The sequence below is a fragment of the Lepidothrix coronata genome, unplaced genomic scaffold (genome assembly GCF_001604755.1).
Source record: "Lepidothrix coronata isolate B3197 unplaced genomic scaffold, Lepidothrix_coronata-1.0 Scaffold58, whole genome shotgun sequence".
NCBI lineage: Eukaryota > Metazoa > Chordata > Aves > Passeriformes > Pipridae > Lepidothrix > Lepidothrix coronata.
Window position 1 is genome coordinate 1,016,896 of NW_016690238.1, and position 15,155 is coordinate 1,032,050.

The 15,155-nt window shown below is 50.0% G+C and overlaps 2 protein-coding genes across 4 annotated transcripts in view; one reads left to right on the forward strand and one right to left on the reverse strand.

Moving 5' to 3' along the window:
- BBS4 (Bardet-Biedl syndrome 4) overlaps nt 1-2,539 on the forward strand; it is a 35,673-nt gene extending 33,134 nt beyond the window's left edge. For both annotated transcript variants that reach the window (XM_017816865.1, XM_017816866.1), the window contains exon 16: nt 1,122-2,539. In XM_017816865.1, the coding sequence (XP_017672354.1) occupies nt 1,122-1,273 (152 nt within the window). In that variant the 3' untranslated portion in view covers nt 1,274-2,539. The remainder of the gene's footprint in view (nt 1-1,121) is intronic.
- ADPGK (ADP dependent glucokinase) lies at nt 2,150-15,155 on the reverse strand. Of its 2 annotated transcripts, none has more exons than XM_017816868.1 (7): nt 14,918-15,155; nt 11,940-12,165; nt 10,521-10,583; nt 10,136-10,256; nt 9,670-9,866; nt 8,842-8,940; nt 2,150-8,357 (listed from the first exon to the last, which is right to left on the reverse strand). In XM_017816868.1, the coding sequence occupies exons 1-7, from the start codon at nt 15,130-15,132 to the stop codon at nt 7,809-7,811; spliced, it is 1,470 nt and encodes a 489-aa protein (XP_017672357.1). In that variant the 5' UTR covers nt 15,133-15,155; the 3' UTR covers nt 2,150-7,808. The 2 variants fall into 2 exon arrangements, with proteins under 2 accessions (XP_017672357.1, XP_017672356.1); XM_017816867.1 differs by having other exon boundaries at nt 2,150-8,360.

Here is a 15,155-nt window from a genome sequence, read left to right on the forward strand (position 1 = left end):
ATAACTGCAGCTGGATTGCTCCCAAGCTGCCCAGCCAGGCCCTGCCTTGCAGATGTTGCTGGGTTAAGTGTGGGCCACAGGACTGAGGGTTGCTCAGGAGATGGTGTGAGCCTTACTCCGATGGCTGCACGTGCTGGGGCTGCGTAGGAGCATCTCCTGAGCCACCATTCCCCACCTGACCTCTCAGCCCTCAGCTTCCCAGGAGGAATGTGCTAGAGATGCTGCTCATCCTGGTGATTTTCTGTCACTCTTGGTCTCATTGCCTGGAGACTGAACCAGGAGAGAGGTTGTGTAATCCGGGACTCTTTCTTTGGCATCCCTAAGGACCCGTTCCATTTCTCACGCATGGATTTAACTTACCATGCAGGGAAGACTTAGCCAGAAAATCTGAAAAGTAAAACACTCCAGGAGTTTAGAGTTTACCTTAAGGGCTTTATTGTCCTTATCAGAAAAGGGAGCTGGTTCATAATACTGGTTGTCAGCCTAAATTTAAGTGTAGAAACCACTTCTGTTTTGATTTAATTCTGCATGTAGCTACTTTAACTGCCTGGAAGCTCTCCTCAAATTTGCTAAAGCTGTGAACTGAAGACAATACTTTGGTTTGAGCATAAACCAGCTTCAGTGGAACTGAAAGTGGCACCTCCTGTGAGGGTGGTGAGGCCCTGGCATGGGTTGGCCAGAGAAGCTGTGGCTGCCCCATCCCTGGAAGTGTCCAAGGCCAGGATGGATGGGGCTTGGAGCAACCTGGTCTAGTGGAAGTGTCCCTGCCCATGGCAGGGGGGGAATGAGATGAGCTTTAAGGTCTCTCCAACCCAAACCAGTCTGGGATTCTGTGATTTTGGGAACTGTTTTCCCTTCCAAAGCATAAATTAATTCCTAAGTTTGTACTGACTTCTCACAGCTGAGTGAGATCCTATACCTGAGCTTCCTTTCAGCAGGACTTTGGGCTGTCAGATCTCTGGCTGGATAACTTCTTATCAATAAACTAATGCTGGGCAGAAGGAATCGGAGAGTAGTTAATAGCTGTGATTGTTCTGCATCTCTGTGCTGGTGGGAAGGGCAGAAAGAATAGACACAACATGTGTAGCTGTAGAGTAACTCCAGCTGTGTCCTCTCCCCAGGTGCTGGAACACCAGCTCTGCCAGCAAAGCGTCCCTCCCTGCCTCTGGAACCAGAACAGGACTTGGAAACGAGCCCCGAGGAGAGCTCAGCACCCGCAGGGGACGTGGAGCAGGGGAAGGAGGAGCACAGGAGCCAGCAGGGAGTGGAGTAGGACGGGCTCTGGGCACCTCCAGAGCTGCCTGGGACTTGGGAGAGGGACCTGCTCCTCCCTGCCCTGCTGGGCTTCACCCCGCTGTCAGTTAGTCTGGATGCAGCTGTTTTGCCAGTGATTTTTAGCACGTGGGCTCTGTCCCAAGTCGTTGCAGTGATCAGAAGAGGTTGATGTGTAGCTACTCCTAGTGTGGTCACTGCAAGAGGCTGGAGGATGGGGATCCAGCTCTCCACAGGTTGGGTGTGAGCCCTCTAGAAAGCCCTCTAGCAAAGCAGCAGTAGTGACTTGGAATCAGTGGCTGAACTGGTGAGCAGCTGATTTTCCACAAAGAACCAGCAAACTGAACCTTCAGGGCTCTTTGTTTGCTGCTTGAGCTCCCCAGCTGTTTGAAAATGTATTTCCTGCTTTTAGTTCTGCTCTGTTGGATTGTATCCCTCCATAATGAACAGTCCAGGAGAGGAAGGTTAGTAATGGAAACTTCTCTGAGGCAGCAGTGTAAAAGCAGCACCAGCAGGGCTCTGGGTCCGTCCCCATCCTTCAGCTGTGCTTTGTGTTTGCTGCTGTGACCCAGAATGACATTAATGCATCTTTAGAGCCCAGCCAGGAACTGAAGTGCTCTCCTGCTCCCTGGAGAACACCAGAGTAAGAACCCTCACTCTCCCCTCTGTTTTGATGGCCCAAACTGCTGATCTTAAATGTGGCTGTTTCTCCCCCCAGCTGTTCTCTCTGCTGGGTTTTTCTGTCAGTACAGCTCCAGGGCAGCATTCCTGTAAGGATTCCCTCCTGTAAGGGTTCCATCCTGCCAGGAGTTGAAGAAAACAGGATTTTTTGTGGAGCGCTGGCAAATTGAAACAAACCAGACCAGGAGCAGGTAAATCAGGTACAGTGCAGACATTTTTATTCACATTAAACTTCTTACACTGGGAGTTCCTGCAGTGTAACAGAGTGCCTGGGAGGAAGAGGTGAGGATTGCAGAGCAGGGGTGGGCAGGGGCTGGGAATTCTTTACCTCAGCCCCAGAATTTGAGTTCAAGACAGATTTTTGTCCTAGGATGCTTTGATAGGGTAAATGTCACACAGGGAGCACATACAGCATTTGAAGGTACCTGTGAAGGGATTTATTTTAAATATGTATTTTGGTGAAGAGGTTACACAGATAATGAACCAATTCTCCTTCTGTGAAAAAGCAGTAGCACCTTCCTACTTCCTGGGAAGCATTTTTAAATATGTAATTCCAGTTGGATAATAAACAGAACTGCAATTCCTCGTCCTGCCCCCTCTCCTCCCCTGGCTCTGGTGATGATGGCATTTGCACACAGTAAATTCCTAGGATCTTTCTGGAGAGCTTTTTTGTGCTAATGATAATGAGGCTGGACTGTTCATTCGGCTGGAATTAAGCAAGGGACTCTTCAGCAGGACTGCACTGAGGCATTTAGGGATTTTGGAAATCACACCTTATGCTCCAAAACCTGTTTCTGGCATCAGCCATAATTCTAATCTTCTCTTTTCCCCCCATAATGGAAATTTTAAGATGGAAAACAATAATGAGCCTAATTTCTAGGGAGGTAGAAACCATCTGCTTTAGGACTTTTCTTGCCCTTTTTAGGAAAACATCTTTGATGAGCCCGGGTAAATCACAGAGCTCACAGGGTTCTCTGCAGCTTGGCTTCTGCACAGAAAACAAAGAAGACACTCAAACATAAATGCCTGGGCAGCAAGACCTTGTTTCAGCCAAGAGTAATAATTTATTCATCCAGCAACGTATGTTCAACCCAAAAAATCTGGTTTTGAGGTCCCTGAGACAACTGGATGCTGATTTATGGCACAGGCAGGATTAGTGGATACCTGCCACGCTCCTGTACATGTTTGCTCAGTTGTGCCTGAGCCAGGTGGACACAGGGGTCTTTAAGATGTTAAAAATTTAGATTTCCCAGTCGGGAAGTGGGTTTCAGTTGGCAAAACCTCCTCTACAGAGACAGACAGGGAGCAGTGCTCAGTGAAGTAAACCTTGACTAAAATAATAAGCCCCACACATAAATGTGCTCGAAAGGAGCACGTGTTGCAACAAGTGCTTCATCTGCCAAGACTTTTCTGTAAGATAAAGTCCAGTTCTGCTACAAGGAAAGCTTTATCACTCTCTCAAACCAAACTGCTCCAAAAAAATCCATGTCTTTAATGGAAGATCCAGGTGAGCTCTGACCCCAGTTTTGCCCAGGCTGCAGCGAGGAGCAGCTTTCCTGAGAAATTCACGGGGGGAGGTTTTCTGGGTATTTTTTTTCATTGCCCCCACTTGCATTTCACAATTCCTGCCAGGATTTGTGTTCCTCAGCTGCCGTGAGATCTGCTCAGCAGAGGCTGATCCCAGGCTGTTTGGGAACAGACGCCTTCCCGAGCTCCCGGCACAGACGGGAATGACCACGTGTGCCATTCCAACCTGCACGTTCCCTTTGCTGAGGGAACATCCTCCCACCAGTCTGGATCAGAAACTCCCTGAGAATTCAGCCTGGATCCACCTGAGAGATTACACAAGGAACTGCTCCATCTGTTACGGAGGAGAACTTCATCTGATGTCTCTGGGCAGACAGGACCAGCATTCCTGGCTCTGAGATCCAAGTTTCACTGCAGACTTTAATCAGACCCAGTATTTTTCTGTTTTTCCTCCTATTTTCTCTAAAAGTTGGTGAGTTTCCTTAGCCCAGGAATAGCAAGGCAGCACGTTGTGTGACAGGAGCTGCTCTGAATATGTGAGGCAGCACCCAAATATTAGCACAGAGACTCTTTAGCTGGTCACTCACTCACAACCCTCAGCTTTACTGAGCTTATCTCCCTAACTTACCTAAGCTGCAAGTGCCAAAAAGAGCCCAAACCAACTTTTGGGGTAACTGGAAATCGAGTTCTGTTGTACCATTCTCACAAAACTGTCCCACTATTCAGCTCTTTTCTCAGGATGTGGCTGGAAAGGTCACCTGTGGCACATAATTCCTGATAACTCAGCATATCCTTACAGACTAAATAGTAAAAAAAAAAGCCAAGCACAAGTGCTGGGGGTTTTCCATTGGGTTTTGGAGTGGATCTAGTGCTCTGCTGCTGTCCAAGCTTTGGATTCCAGTGGCTGAGTGGAGCTGAGCTCTAAGGCAACATCTAACACGGGTCAGAGCAGCTGCTGAGGTCTTTGCTAAAGGCTCAGGAAGAACTTTTCAGCACCAGTTCTGTAAAAAGGAATTTGGGAGGGAAGAGCAAACATAACTGGATCTCACATATCCCGACAGGAGATAACCAGGAAACACAGAAGTAAAAATAGAAAATCAAGTCATTCCTTAGCAACACTGTGAAACTCTCCTGGAGAGGAGAAAAAACTGTAAAGAGCCTTTAAACTGGGAAGAGGCAGATTTGGGATTGGTTTTTCCATGGAGAGCACCGAGGGCACAGTGAAGGAACGTGTCCCTTGGGACTCTGCCAGCCTCCTGTGATTCACACCTCTCAAATAATCCACCACCTGACCTTCAGTAAGGGACAGGCACAGAAAAGATGGGAACAATGCTCATTCTGGATCCTGGATAAGACAAAACAACCCAAACCAAGGTGGCTGCACCGGCTGCAGGGACACAGATGGAAATACCCAAGTGCACAGGTTTTGTCATGGGGAGATGTCCCAATGCTGAGCTCAGCTGCTGCACCTCCAGCAAAATGTGTGTGAATAAACATTTCCAGTGGAAACCCTTGTTTGGGAGTGTGAGGTTGGCTGAGGTTTGAGGCCTCCAGCACCGTGGATTTCCAGGTATGAGCAACACAGGAGAACAAACACAATTTGTAGAGACAGAGAGGATCAGGGGGAGCAGAGTCACTTGAAGCCTGGGTTTGAAGCTTTGGTATTTTTGCAGCTTTTAGAGCAGCTTTTCTGTGCTGTCACTACTGAGGCTGTGCAGGGGTGTGAGACTACACAGGCAGGGGAAGGATTTCAGGAGCTCTGCCACCCTGCCTGTCATTCCCTTGGGAAGGCAGAGGGAAGTTAAGCACATCATGTTCACAGCGTGTAAAACATGCTGGGCCCCTTCATCCAATTCACATTTATTATCATATAGATTGTTTCAGAACTGAGTCCTGGATCCCACCAGCACAGCTGCTTGAGGATTATCCTTGGGAAGTGCATTTGGTGGCAGGTGAGCTCTGTGTGCCTGATAAAGCACATCTGGATGGAGCAGCAGCGTGGCCACCATGAGCTGCTGCACTTGAGATGTGACTCACAGTGCCAGGTATTCCCAGGGCACCCACGGGAGAAATGTAACCTGGTGAGAAAGAACAGGAAGAGCAGGAAGGAGGAGTGAACAGGAGTAAATAACTGGAGTTTAGCTTTAAGGCCCAGGTGATTTCTAAGCAATAAATTCCTTTTTTATAATCGTTTACACCAATTATTTATTCAAACTAGCTTAAAAAAGAGATACTTTAGGCCTGTCACATTCCTGTTCAATACAAGCACAACTTTGCCCTTGGGCAAGGTCTGTAAGTGCAGTCCTGTGGTTTTAAGTGGCCATAGGGAATGCCAGTCCAATCAGCCTCACATCCCTGGAATTGGTTTTGGAAGAGAGAAGTGAAATACAGCAGCAGGGCCATTGCTGGTGACAGCCTGTGTGTGTTTAGTTTTGTTTTGTTTCCAACTTGAGAACCCACAGCTTGGCCCAGTGTCAGCAAAGTGGGACCCAGGAAGGCTCAGTTCTCCACCTGGCAGATCCATGGCCTTTGGTGGCCCTGGCCACTATGAGAGGCTGCAAAATGACCTTGTTAATGGCTTTGGACCTCTCAGACAGCTGAGAGGTTTTTTAATTAATTTTTAATTTAGGAAGACTAAACCAGAACTCAGAGTCCTGTGCTACAGTTTATCAATAATAATAATAATAAAAATAATAATCTGGATAGAAATACTTCCAGTCTTAAGAAGGTCCTGCACCAAGATAAAATGCTGAGAGTCAAGGGAAGCTCGGGATGGGATGAGCTGCAGGAAAACACAGCAGTGACTGTATTTCTGCTCTGTACAACACAGAAGACTTTGCTCAGAGGGAAAGCTGAATACACACTGACAGCCAGCATTGTGTGCTGAGTCAGTGCAAGTACAACAGCTGCCAATTTTTATCCTTGCAGAGCATTCAGGATGGATTTTCCAACAGGAGAACATCCCTGACAGCGTTACTGAGACAGATCACTCCACCCTGAGTGACAGACTCTCCTCCCCTCCATGCAGACACAAAGACTGACCTTAAACGACCTCCTACAAACTCTGGCGAGGCACAGGCTTGCCCAGACAGGCTGATGGCATTTAATCCAGTTCTGAAAAATGGCTGTGAGAGCTATGCAGATACACCTGAAGTTCCTGAAGTGGCCAGAGACAAACCATGCTGGAAAGACACAAACCCCAGGCTGGTGCTCTGCAGTTCGTGGTGTGTGACTGTGAACAGGTAAAAAAACCAGAAGTATTTAACAAGGACACAGGGTTCTGCTTTTTTAATTTCAAAGGCCAGAGCAAAGAAACTATCAGTGACCTAGTCAAAAAACCTCCAACATCAAACCCTAAAAAGGCCTCCTCACTTCAGTCTGACCTGGAAAATGCTGTTACAGCTTCTGAGCTTCCAGAGGGACCTTCCCTCATATATTAACCCTTCTGAATGGAGAGCAGGAAGACTGAAGAATTTGGCACAACCACTCTCAAACAACCAAAATCGAGTCTCCAGCACTCAAGAGCATTTCTGTAACACAGCACCTGGAAGCCCCTGCTGTCAGCAGAGAAGGTATTTAGTGTACAGCAAACAAGGTAACGCTTTGGGGGCCACCTGACAGGGAAGTAGAGCTGTCCCCCAAATAAAAACCCCGATTGTCTTCACTCCCACTTCCCCAAAAGCTAAACACAGGCTGCTGGGGCTCAGTTGAACACCTTTAAGTCACAGATACCCAGCATCACCTGCACAGCCTGCAGTAGGTACAGTCTGCATCACATTTTGGGACCGTGGCTCCCTCTGGGGACACCCGAGAGATGATTTCACCAGGCAAAAACTCCATCATTGCCCCAGGCAAGGGAAGGTTTGCAGTGTGCTGGGAGGAGATAAGCCACAGGCCTTTTATTTGGAATTTACCAGAGGCAAGGCAGGGCCGGGCACTGCCAGTGCTCTCCCTGGGATCCACAGGCAGGGAATTTTCCTGCTGCACTTCCCAGCACTACCAGACAAGATCCATTCTGAGCTACAAACAGCAAACCTACACCAGCCAGGGATTTTGGTCTTTGCCTCCCTCTCCCCCTGCTCAGGACAAAGCCAATTTTCACATTAAATACTAAAACATCTGCACCCGCACGAGAAGCGTTCGAGTCACTGCCCAGTGACTGGAATGTGCCGACAGTTTATACCTGGAATTATTCTTTGGCTCTTTTTCAGTTACACCCAGAAAACACACCACACCCCGATTCTGTTCCTATGCCACCACTGCCTCAGATCCCAATCCACGGGTCTCAGACACCGTGCAGCGCTGGAGAAGGAGAAGTTCCTGGTTTCCTACTGAGGATAGGCCTCGGAGTAGAGCAGTCCCTCGGCGGAGATGGCGTCCCCCAGCCCCACGGTCCGCACGGGGTCCTTGCACACCAGCACGGGGGTGAAGTGGAACGAGATGCCTTCCCTGTGCCAGTGCACCACGGGCTCGTCCGGGTTCAGGGAGATCTTGGCGGGAGCCTCCGTGTGGGAGGTGAGGAACTCGCGGGGGGCCTTGAGCAGGACCCTGCTGGTGTCGATGGTGTCGGTGGCGCAGGCCTGGGTGCCGGCGGCCCTGGCCCCGGCCGCCACCGCCGCCGCCTGGTTGCCCCAGTGCCCGTCCACGGTGGCCAGGATGTGGTAGGCCAGGGTGTGGAAGTGGATCCGCGTGAGGTCGGACGCCCGCTCCGCCGCCTTCCCGTGCTCCTTCAGGATCCAGAAGAGGATGTCGCTGACCACCCCCACGTCGGGAATCCCGCTCCAGGAGCCCAGGGAGGCGTGGGGGCCGGAGGCAGCCTGGGTGAGGAACAGCAGCTCCTGCTCGTTCAGCCCGATGGAGTTCACCAGGGGAAAGACCTGCTAACAGAAACACGGGAACCACGGGTTTGCCTTCACAGGGACAGTCGGATTTGGGATTCCTCCTTCAGGGTGTGGGTGTTACAGTAACCTGGTGTGCTCAGCACCCAGTTTCCCAGAGAGATGCAGCCCAAAGTCATTGCACTTCTCCAAGTTGGCAAGAATTACTCAGCCAAGGAAACATTCCAATTGGTGCAATTAATTTTCTAGACACACACTTTGACAAGGGTAACAAAACATCAACTTCAGATGAAACACTCATAACACTGAAATCAGATCTGTGTCAGGATAAAAAAAGGAACCACCAGGATCTGCAGGAAAGAACTCCTGCAAAGAAATCAAGGGGTTTTTTAAATTATAAACTCAGATTCAATCCTTTAACGGATAGTCCTAATCTTAAATTTTCATTTCTATGCTCATATACCAGTGTGTGCACTGTGATACTGAACCTGACAAAAACAGCACGTCCTGTCATTTTCCTTACCTGATGCATAATGTTGCTCATAAAATCCTGATCAGTCATACTGGCCAGCTCCAGGTGAATGGGAATGTCAGTAGGGATATCGGAGATGGAGGCCACAGCCTACAGGAAAATAGAAAAAACAACACTAAAATATGTACTTGTTAAGAAACAGGAGGAGGAAAAGGGTTTGGACTTGAAATACACATACTATAATCTTCCTGTGCCTGGATTTAAACACAATTCCAAATGAGATGTCTGACCAGTGGATGTACTGCTAAGGGAGGAAATAAAAACAACTGCTAGCTTTCAGAATTCCAGAGCAGGAAAACTGTATCCAAGCCTACTCTGCACCCAGCTCAGCACCTTTCTCATGGACTAATTCCAAAATCTCATAAATCTGAAGGAACTGTAGAACAGCTGATCCTAGAACACAAAAAAAGGCCGGTGCCCTGCATCAGGATCAGAACTCAGCTGTAAAACAGGTGGTGTAAGATGCTGCTTAAGGAATGCCAGTGTTGATTATAACCTGGATAACCTCGGTATCTGGGATAGAAAAGGTGTGATTTAGCCACTAGACAAGCCCAGCAACCAGGTCAGTGCTCTCCAGCCAGGCAACCAGCCCTTCTTCTTCCTCAGACAACCCACTGAATCTAAGAAAAGTCAATGTTACAGAACTAGACTTTTGCCATTCCTGCAGTTCCCAGTCTCCTTTTAGCAGGCAACACTGGGATTTGTGGGAGAGCTGAAGGCACAGCCCACCTACACCTTCCACCCTGGGAAAGCAAGGCCTTGCCACGAAGCACTTGCTGGAGTGGAAAACTGGGAGACTCGGGCGTTCCAACATCTCACCTCCATCAGCCGTCTCTGTCGCGCCTCCTTGCTCTGCCCTTCCATCATGTGAAGTCCTGAAAGCACCACAAGGTCTGGCTGGAATTCATCCAAGCTGGACACAAACACCTCCAGCATGTTGAGGGCGCCGTTGGACAGGTCGTGGGAGAAGATGAAGCGGTTGGCAGTGGGTGCTCTCACCTGGCCCCACTCCTCACCTGGGGTGGAGCAAACAGAGGCAAGGAGGTGGAAACTGTTGTATTCCTGGGCGGGATCACAAGTTAAATGTCAAGAAAACACGTGGATTTGTTTCAGCACTACATGAGGGTTACTCTGGGTTTCACCTGCACGTGGTTAAATGGTCCCTTTGTGTTTTCAGGGACCATTTTAGTGTTTGTGCAGCTTTAGAATGACACCCATGAGGGCTGTGCATCAATCCCAGGGATGTCTGGGGTTCCCATCCAACACTCTGCCTTTGGGAAGGTACCTGCTTGATACTCCAAGATAAGATGGAATTCATCTCTTTCCTGCATGGATTCAGGTGGCACAACCACGTTGTCATCGAGCAGTTCGTGGAGTCTGGGGCCAACTGGGCCACAAAGGAGGATCTAGAAAACAGGAAAAAATAACTAAGGTTTCCCTGCCATGTCCCTCGCCAAAATGTAAGCATCACCTAGACAATTTTTAAGAAGTTAATAATTCAATTTTTAAAAATCAGCTGTGTTTTCTACTTGGAAGACCAACCATATGTTCCACCACAACCCAAGAAATAACTGCCAGATCCCCAAAACCTACAGGGAAGTAATTTGCTTGAGACAAGCAAATTAAAGAAGATGAGCAAACAGCATGAAATCTTTGGAGTGTGTGTGTACCTTCAGGTCTGGATTTGTCGCGAGCTTCTGCCCGATGAGAGCAGCGTTTCCTCCCACGTAGAGCTGTAAAACAAACAGAGCAGGGTGTGGGACCCCTTGCTGGGGGACCTTTATACATGTTCAGTCCTCAGCACAGCCTGGAGATTCTGGGTTTTTAGAACACAGTCCAGCAGTACCCAAGTTACTAAAGCTGAAGGCAAAACAACTTGACAGTTCTCTGTGAGAATCTCAGCAACTTGAGTGTTCTCTTTTTGTTAAATCTAAATATTCGCCTTCAGGTAATGGCCATGTAGAAATCAATTAATTCATAACATTGACAGTGCTGAAGGAATCAACTCATTCAGCACATAAACAGCCCTCACTCCTGTGCAACTTCTCTGTGGCAGTGGGTGACCTGTGGGTTTTTAGCAAGGCTGCCAAGGCATCGTTTAAAAATTGCAACAGCTCTTCCTCCAGTTTGAGGTTGAGGTGAACCCTGGTCCCTCTGCCCCATGTGGAATGAGAGGAACCTTCCTACCTTTCTTCAGGTAAGAAAGGTCAAACTTCCCAGTGAGAAAACTGATGTGAGCTTTGAAACCAATGAATGTGGATTGTCATGAGGGTCACAGACACTCAGAGGAGGCCACGGAGCTGCTCCGAGGGCTGGAGCCCCTCAGCTCTGGAGCCAGGCTGAGAGAACTGGGGGTGTTCACCTGGAGAAGAGAAGGCTCCAGAGAAACCTTAGAGCCCCTTCCAGGGCCTAAAGGGATTCCAAGAGAGCTGGAGAGGGACTTTGGATAAGGGCCTGGAGGGACAGACCAAGGGGGAATGGCTTCCCACTGCCAGAGAGCAGGGATAGATGGGACATTGGGAAGGAATTGTTGGCTGTGAGGGTGGTGAGGCCCTGGCCCAGGTTGGCCAGAGAAGCTGTGGCTGCCCCATCCCTGGAAGTGTTCAAGGGCAGGCCAGACAGGGCTTGGAGCAACCTGGGATAGTGGAAGGTGTCCCTGCCCATGGCAAGAGGTGGAACCAGATGAGCTTCAAGGTCCCTTCCAACCCAAACCGTTCTGGGATTCTCTGACAGAAAACAGGCCGTGGAAGGATCCAGCTGAAAATCAGGTGATTCCTTGCTCCCTGCCTCATTCCAAGGTGTTAGAGCCACTTTGACAGCCTCAGCCCCATCTGGCTCCCATATAACAATATTCTTAAAGAGGCATCTTTGACATTTCATTTTGGGAACATCAGCAGGGGAGAGACAATTTAAACCCCTCCTATTTGCAGCAGGGGCAGAATCCTGTGGAAAATCATTCACACACTCAAGCTACACCGCAAGTTCCCTTCCTAAAGGATCTGTTCTCTCACTAGAGGGACAATGGAAGTCACTGGTGATCAGCAGGTAAGACCCACGCTTCCCCAGGCCTGTGCTGGGTGCAGCCCCACCTGTGCCGCAGGGTGCTCCGAGGCCGTCTGTGCGATGTCCCGGAACGCCGCGGCGTCGCTGAAGAACCGCTCGGCGGCCGCCCCTCGCTCCATGAAGTGGGTGAAGGCCTCCCCCAGGTCCTGCCCGGAGCTCAGCACCGCGTGGTTCTTCCCATCCCTCGGTTCCAGACCCAGCGCCTCCAGCAGCTTCACGCCGGACAGGACCACGTCCACACAGGCGTTGACACTGGAAGAGACAAGGGAAAGGCGTCCTGGGAAAACCACACGGATCCGAGGGAACTGAGATTAGCTCGGCTGGTCAGAGCATCGTGGTGATAATGCCAAGGTCACGGGTTTGATCCCTGCAGAGACCATTCGCTTAAGAGTTGGACTCAGCGATCCCTGTGGGTCCCTTCCAGCTGGGAATACTCTGACTCTGTCTGGAACCTGTGAGACAACACAGTGAGATCACGCCCCAGGCAGTGATGGCTGTTCAGGGAGCAACCAACCAACCAAATGGAAAAAAAACCCTCACAAAGGCACTGGAATTCCCTGAAATTCTCTCCTAAAGCCTTCTCCCTTTGACTTGCCTTTATTGCACTGCAGAGGAGAGGGGGATTTCTACCTTTCTGCTGAATTAAAACAAGGAAGAGTGAGCTGTGTGGTCCTGAGCTGGTTGAGTATGTTACAATACAGGTTTGCTTCATTTGCTGCCTTTGACTCACTCAAAAAAAGAACAGGCCCAATAATCAAATAATTAATTTTTAATTCTTAGAAGCTTTTAAAAATATATATCTTTGGGGTTTAAAATGTGCACGCGATTCAAAACTGTTAAAAACAAAGCAGAAAGTATTTCAGCCTGCTAGATCAGCCTCTTGAGTTTCAGCTGCTCCTAATAATACCCAAACCCACACACCAACTCCCCACACAGGCTGGTTCTGTTTATAAGAAGTCAAGAGAGCGATTTGTCAGTTGAAATATTTGAAAACTGCAATTTCTAAAGGACGATCCCTAACTTCCAGAAATAGCATGCAGTGAAAGCAGGAGAAAAACCCTGCAATAGTTAGGGAGGGATAAAAACCATTTCAGCAGGTCCAGGCTTTATGGAAAACCTGACTTCCTGTCCCTATTTCCTTGTCAATTACATCAATTTAATCACAGCCTAGTTCAAACTAGAGAACAGGAAAGTTCTGCCTGGAACCAGACCTCCAGGAAGACAATTTGTGAACACTTGCCCTTGTTTCACCCTGTGGTTTCAGAGAGATACCAACACATACCAAATATTTCCTGAGACGATACCAGCAATTATTTAAGCATCTTGTGGACCTGCTGTCAAGTGCCATTTCTATTCCTCTGCCCCACACTCCCCTGACAGGGATCCAAACCATCCACAAAACTTTTGCAGGATCTCTGGCTTTCTCAGCGTCTCCCACCACGCTCCCAAGGCCAGTTCCTGCTCCATGTCAGTGTGGAGTGCCCAGCATCCAGCATTCCTCCTTGGCAGGGACCTCTCAAGGGAAGATTGGGGCCACAACACGTGAAAGCTGCATCACACAAAATAAAGGACACGAAAAGCCCTGAGGCTTTCCAATCCACGAGGTAACCAGCCCAGAAATCCTCTGGATGTGCATCATCTCCAGCAGAGGAGAGAGAAATACCCTCGCACGGCAGGGAAAAGAAATGATAAGCTCAAGCAGCCTTTTAGCCCCAATTTTATGTTTTAATGAATCGTTAAAGATCCAAGGGGATGAAACCAAGTCACGTTCCTCTGCCAGCACACAGCTCCACAGCCATGGGGGTGGATAACTCCTTCCAACACCTGAAGGCCGAATCTTCCAGTCAAAGTCAAGTTATCCTGCCAGTCTTTATATTTAAAAGGAAGTGAGTGAGGTGCTCTGTATAATGTCCAGATTAATGGTCAGTCTTAAAACCAGCATTTGAGGTCAATGTGATATTCCTGAATTTTCCCCTTGTTTTCTTTCCACTTTAAAAAGAAGAAGAACGTTGGATTTCCCTGGGCATGCACAGGTGCCTTCAACATCCACTGCCTTCTCCTCTCTCTGCTCCCTTCTCCACTTTATAAACTTGTCTCTGGTACTTATTTATTGCCAGCCTGAACTGGATGGGCCAGGAGCTCCAAGTCCCTCAGACTCTGGATGTAAGGTTGTTTTACAGGGGACAAGGTCTCTGGAGACAGGCCTGAACCCCACAGCACCCTGAAACCACCAGCACAGGAGTGTTCTGGGTCATTCCTCCCCTCAGCTGGGGTCCGATGGAGCAGTGGGGAGGAGCTGCACTCTTGAGGAAATCATGGAATGGTTTAGACTGGAAGGTGTCCTTGAAGATCATCCGGTTCCACCCCCTGCCATGGTCAGGGACATCTTCCACTAGCCCAGGTTGCTCCAAGACCCATCCAACCTGACCTTCAACACTCCCAGGGATGGGGCAGCCACAGCTGCTCTGGCCAACCTGGGCCAGGGCCTCACCACTCTCACACCCAACAACTCCTTCCCAATATCCCATCTAACCCTGCCCTCTGGCAGTGGGAAGCCATTCCCCCTTCTCCTGCCCCTCCAGGCCCTTGTCCAAGGTCCCTCTCCAGCTCTCCTGGAGCCCCTTTAGGCTCTGGAAGGGGCTCTAAGGTCTCCTGGAGCCTTCTCTTCTCCAGCTGAACACCCCCAGCTCTCCCAGCCTGGCTCCAGAGCAGAGGGGCTCCAGCCCTCAGATCATCTCTGTGGCCTCCTCTGGACTCGCTCCAGCAGCTCCACGTCCTTCTGCTGTTGAACCCCAGAGCTGGAGGCAGCTCTGCAGGGGGGCTCTCACCTGAGTGGGGCAGATACACCCCAGGTACATCCCTACCCGTGCAGAGGCCCCGACACATCCATCCCCACACACAAATCCACCCCCGCACGCATCCACGTACATCCACACACCGGGATCTGGGGATGCCCGTCCCGCCCCGCCGCCAGGGGGCGCTCCCCGCGCGCTCCCGCACCTACCCGACGGCGACGCGCGCCCAGCCGCGCGCGGGGCGGACAATGGCCGCCTGCCAGGCCGCCACCGTGCGCGCCTCCAGCGAGCGGGCGCGGCGCAGCGTCTCCAGCAGCGAGGCCGAGAGCTGCCGCAGGGCCGCGGGGGGCAGCTCGGGACCCAGCACGCACAGGTAGCCCAGCGCCAGGGCCAGTAGGCCCACGCACACCGAGCGCTGCCACATCGCCCCGCTCCGCTCCTCCTGCT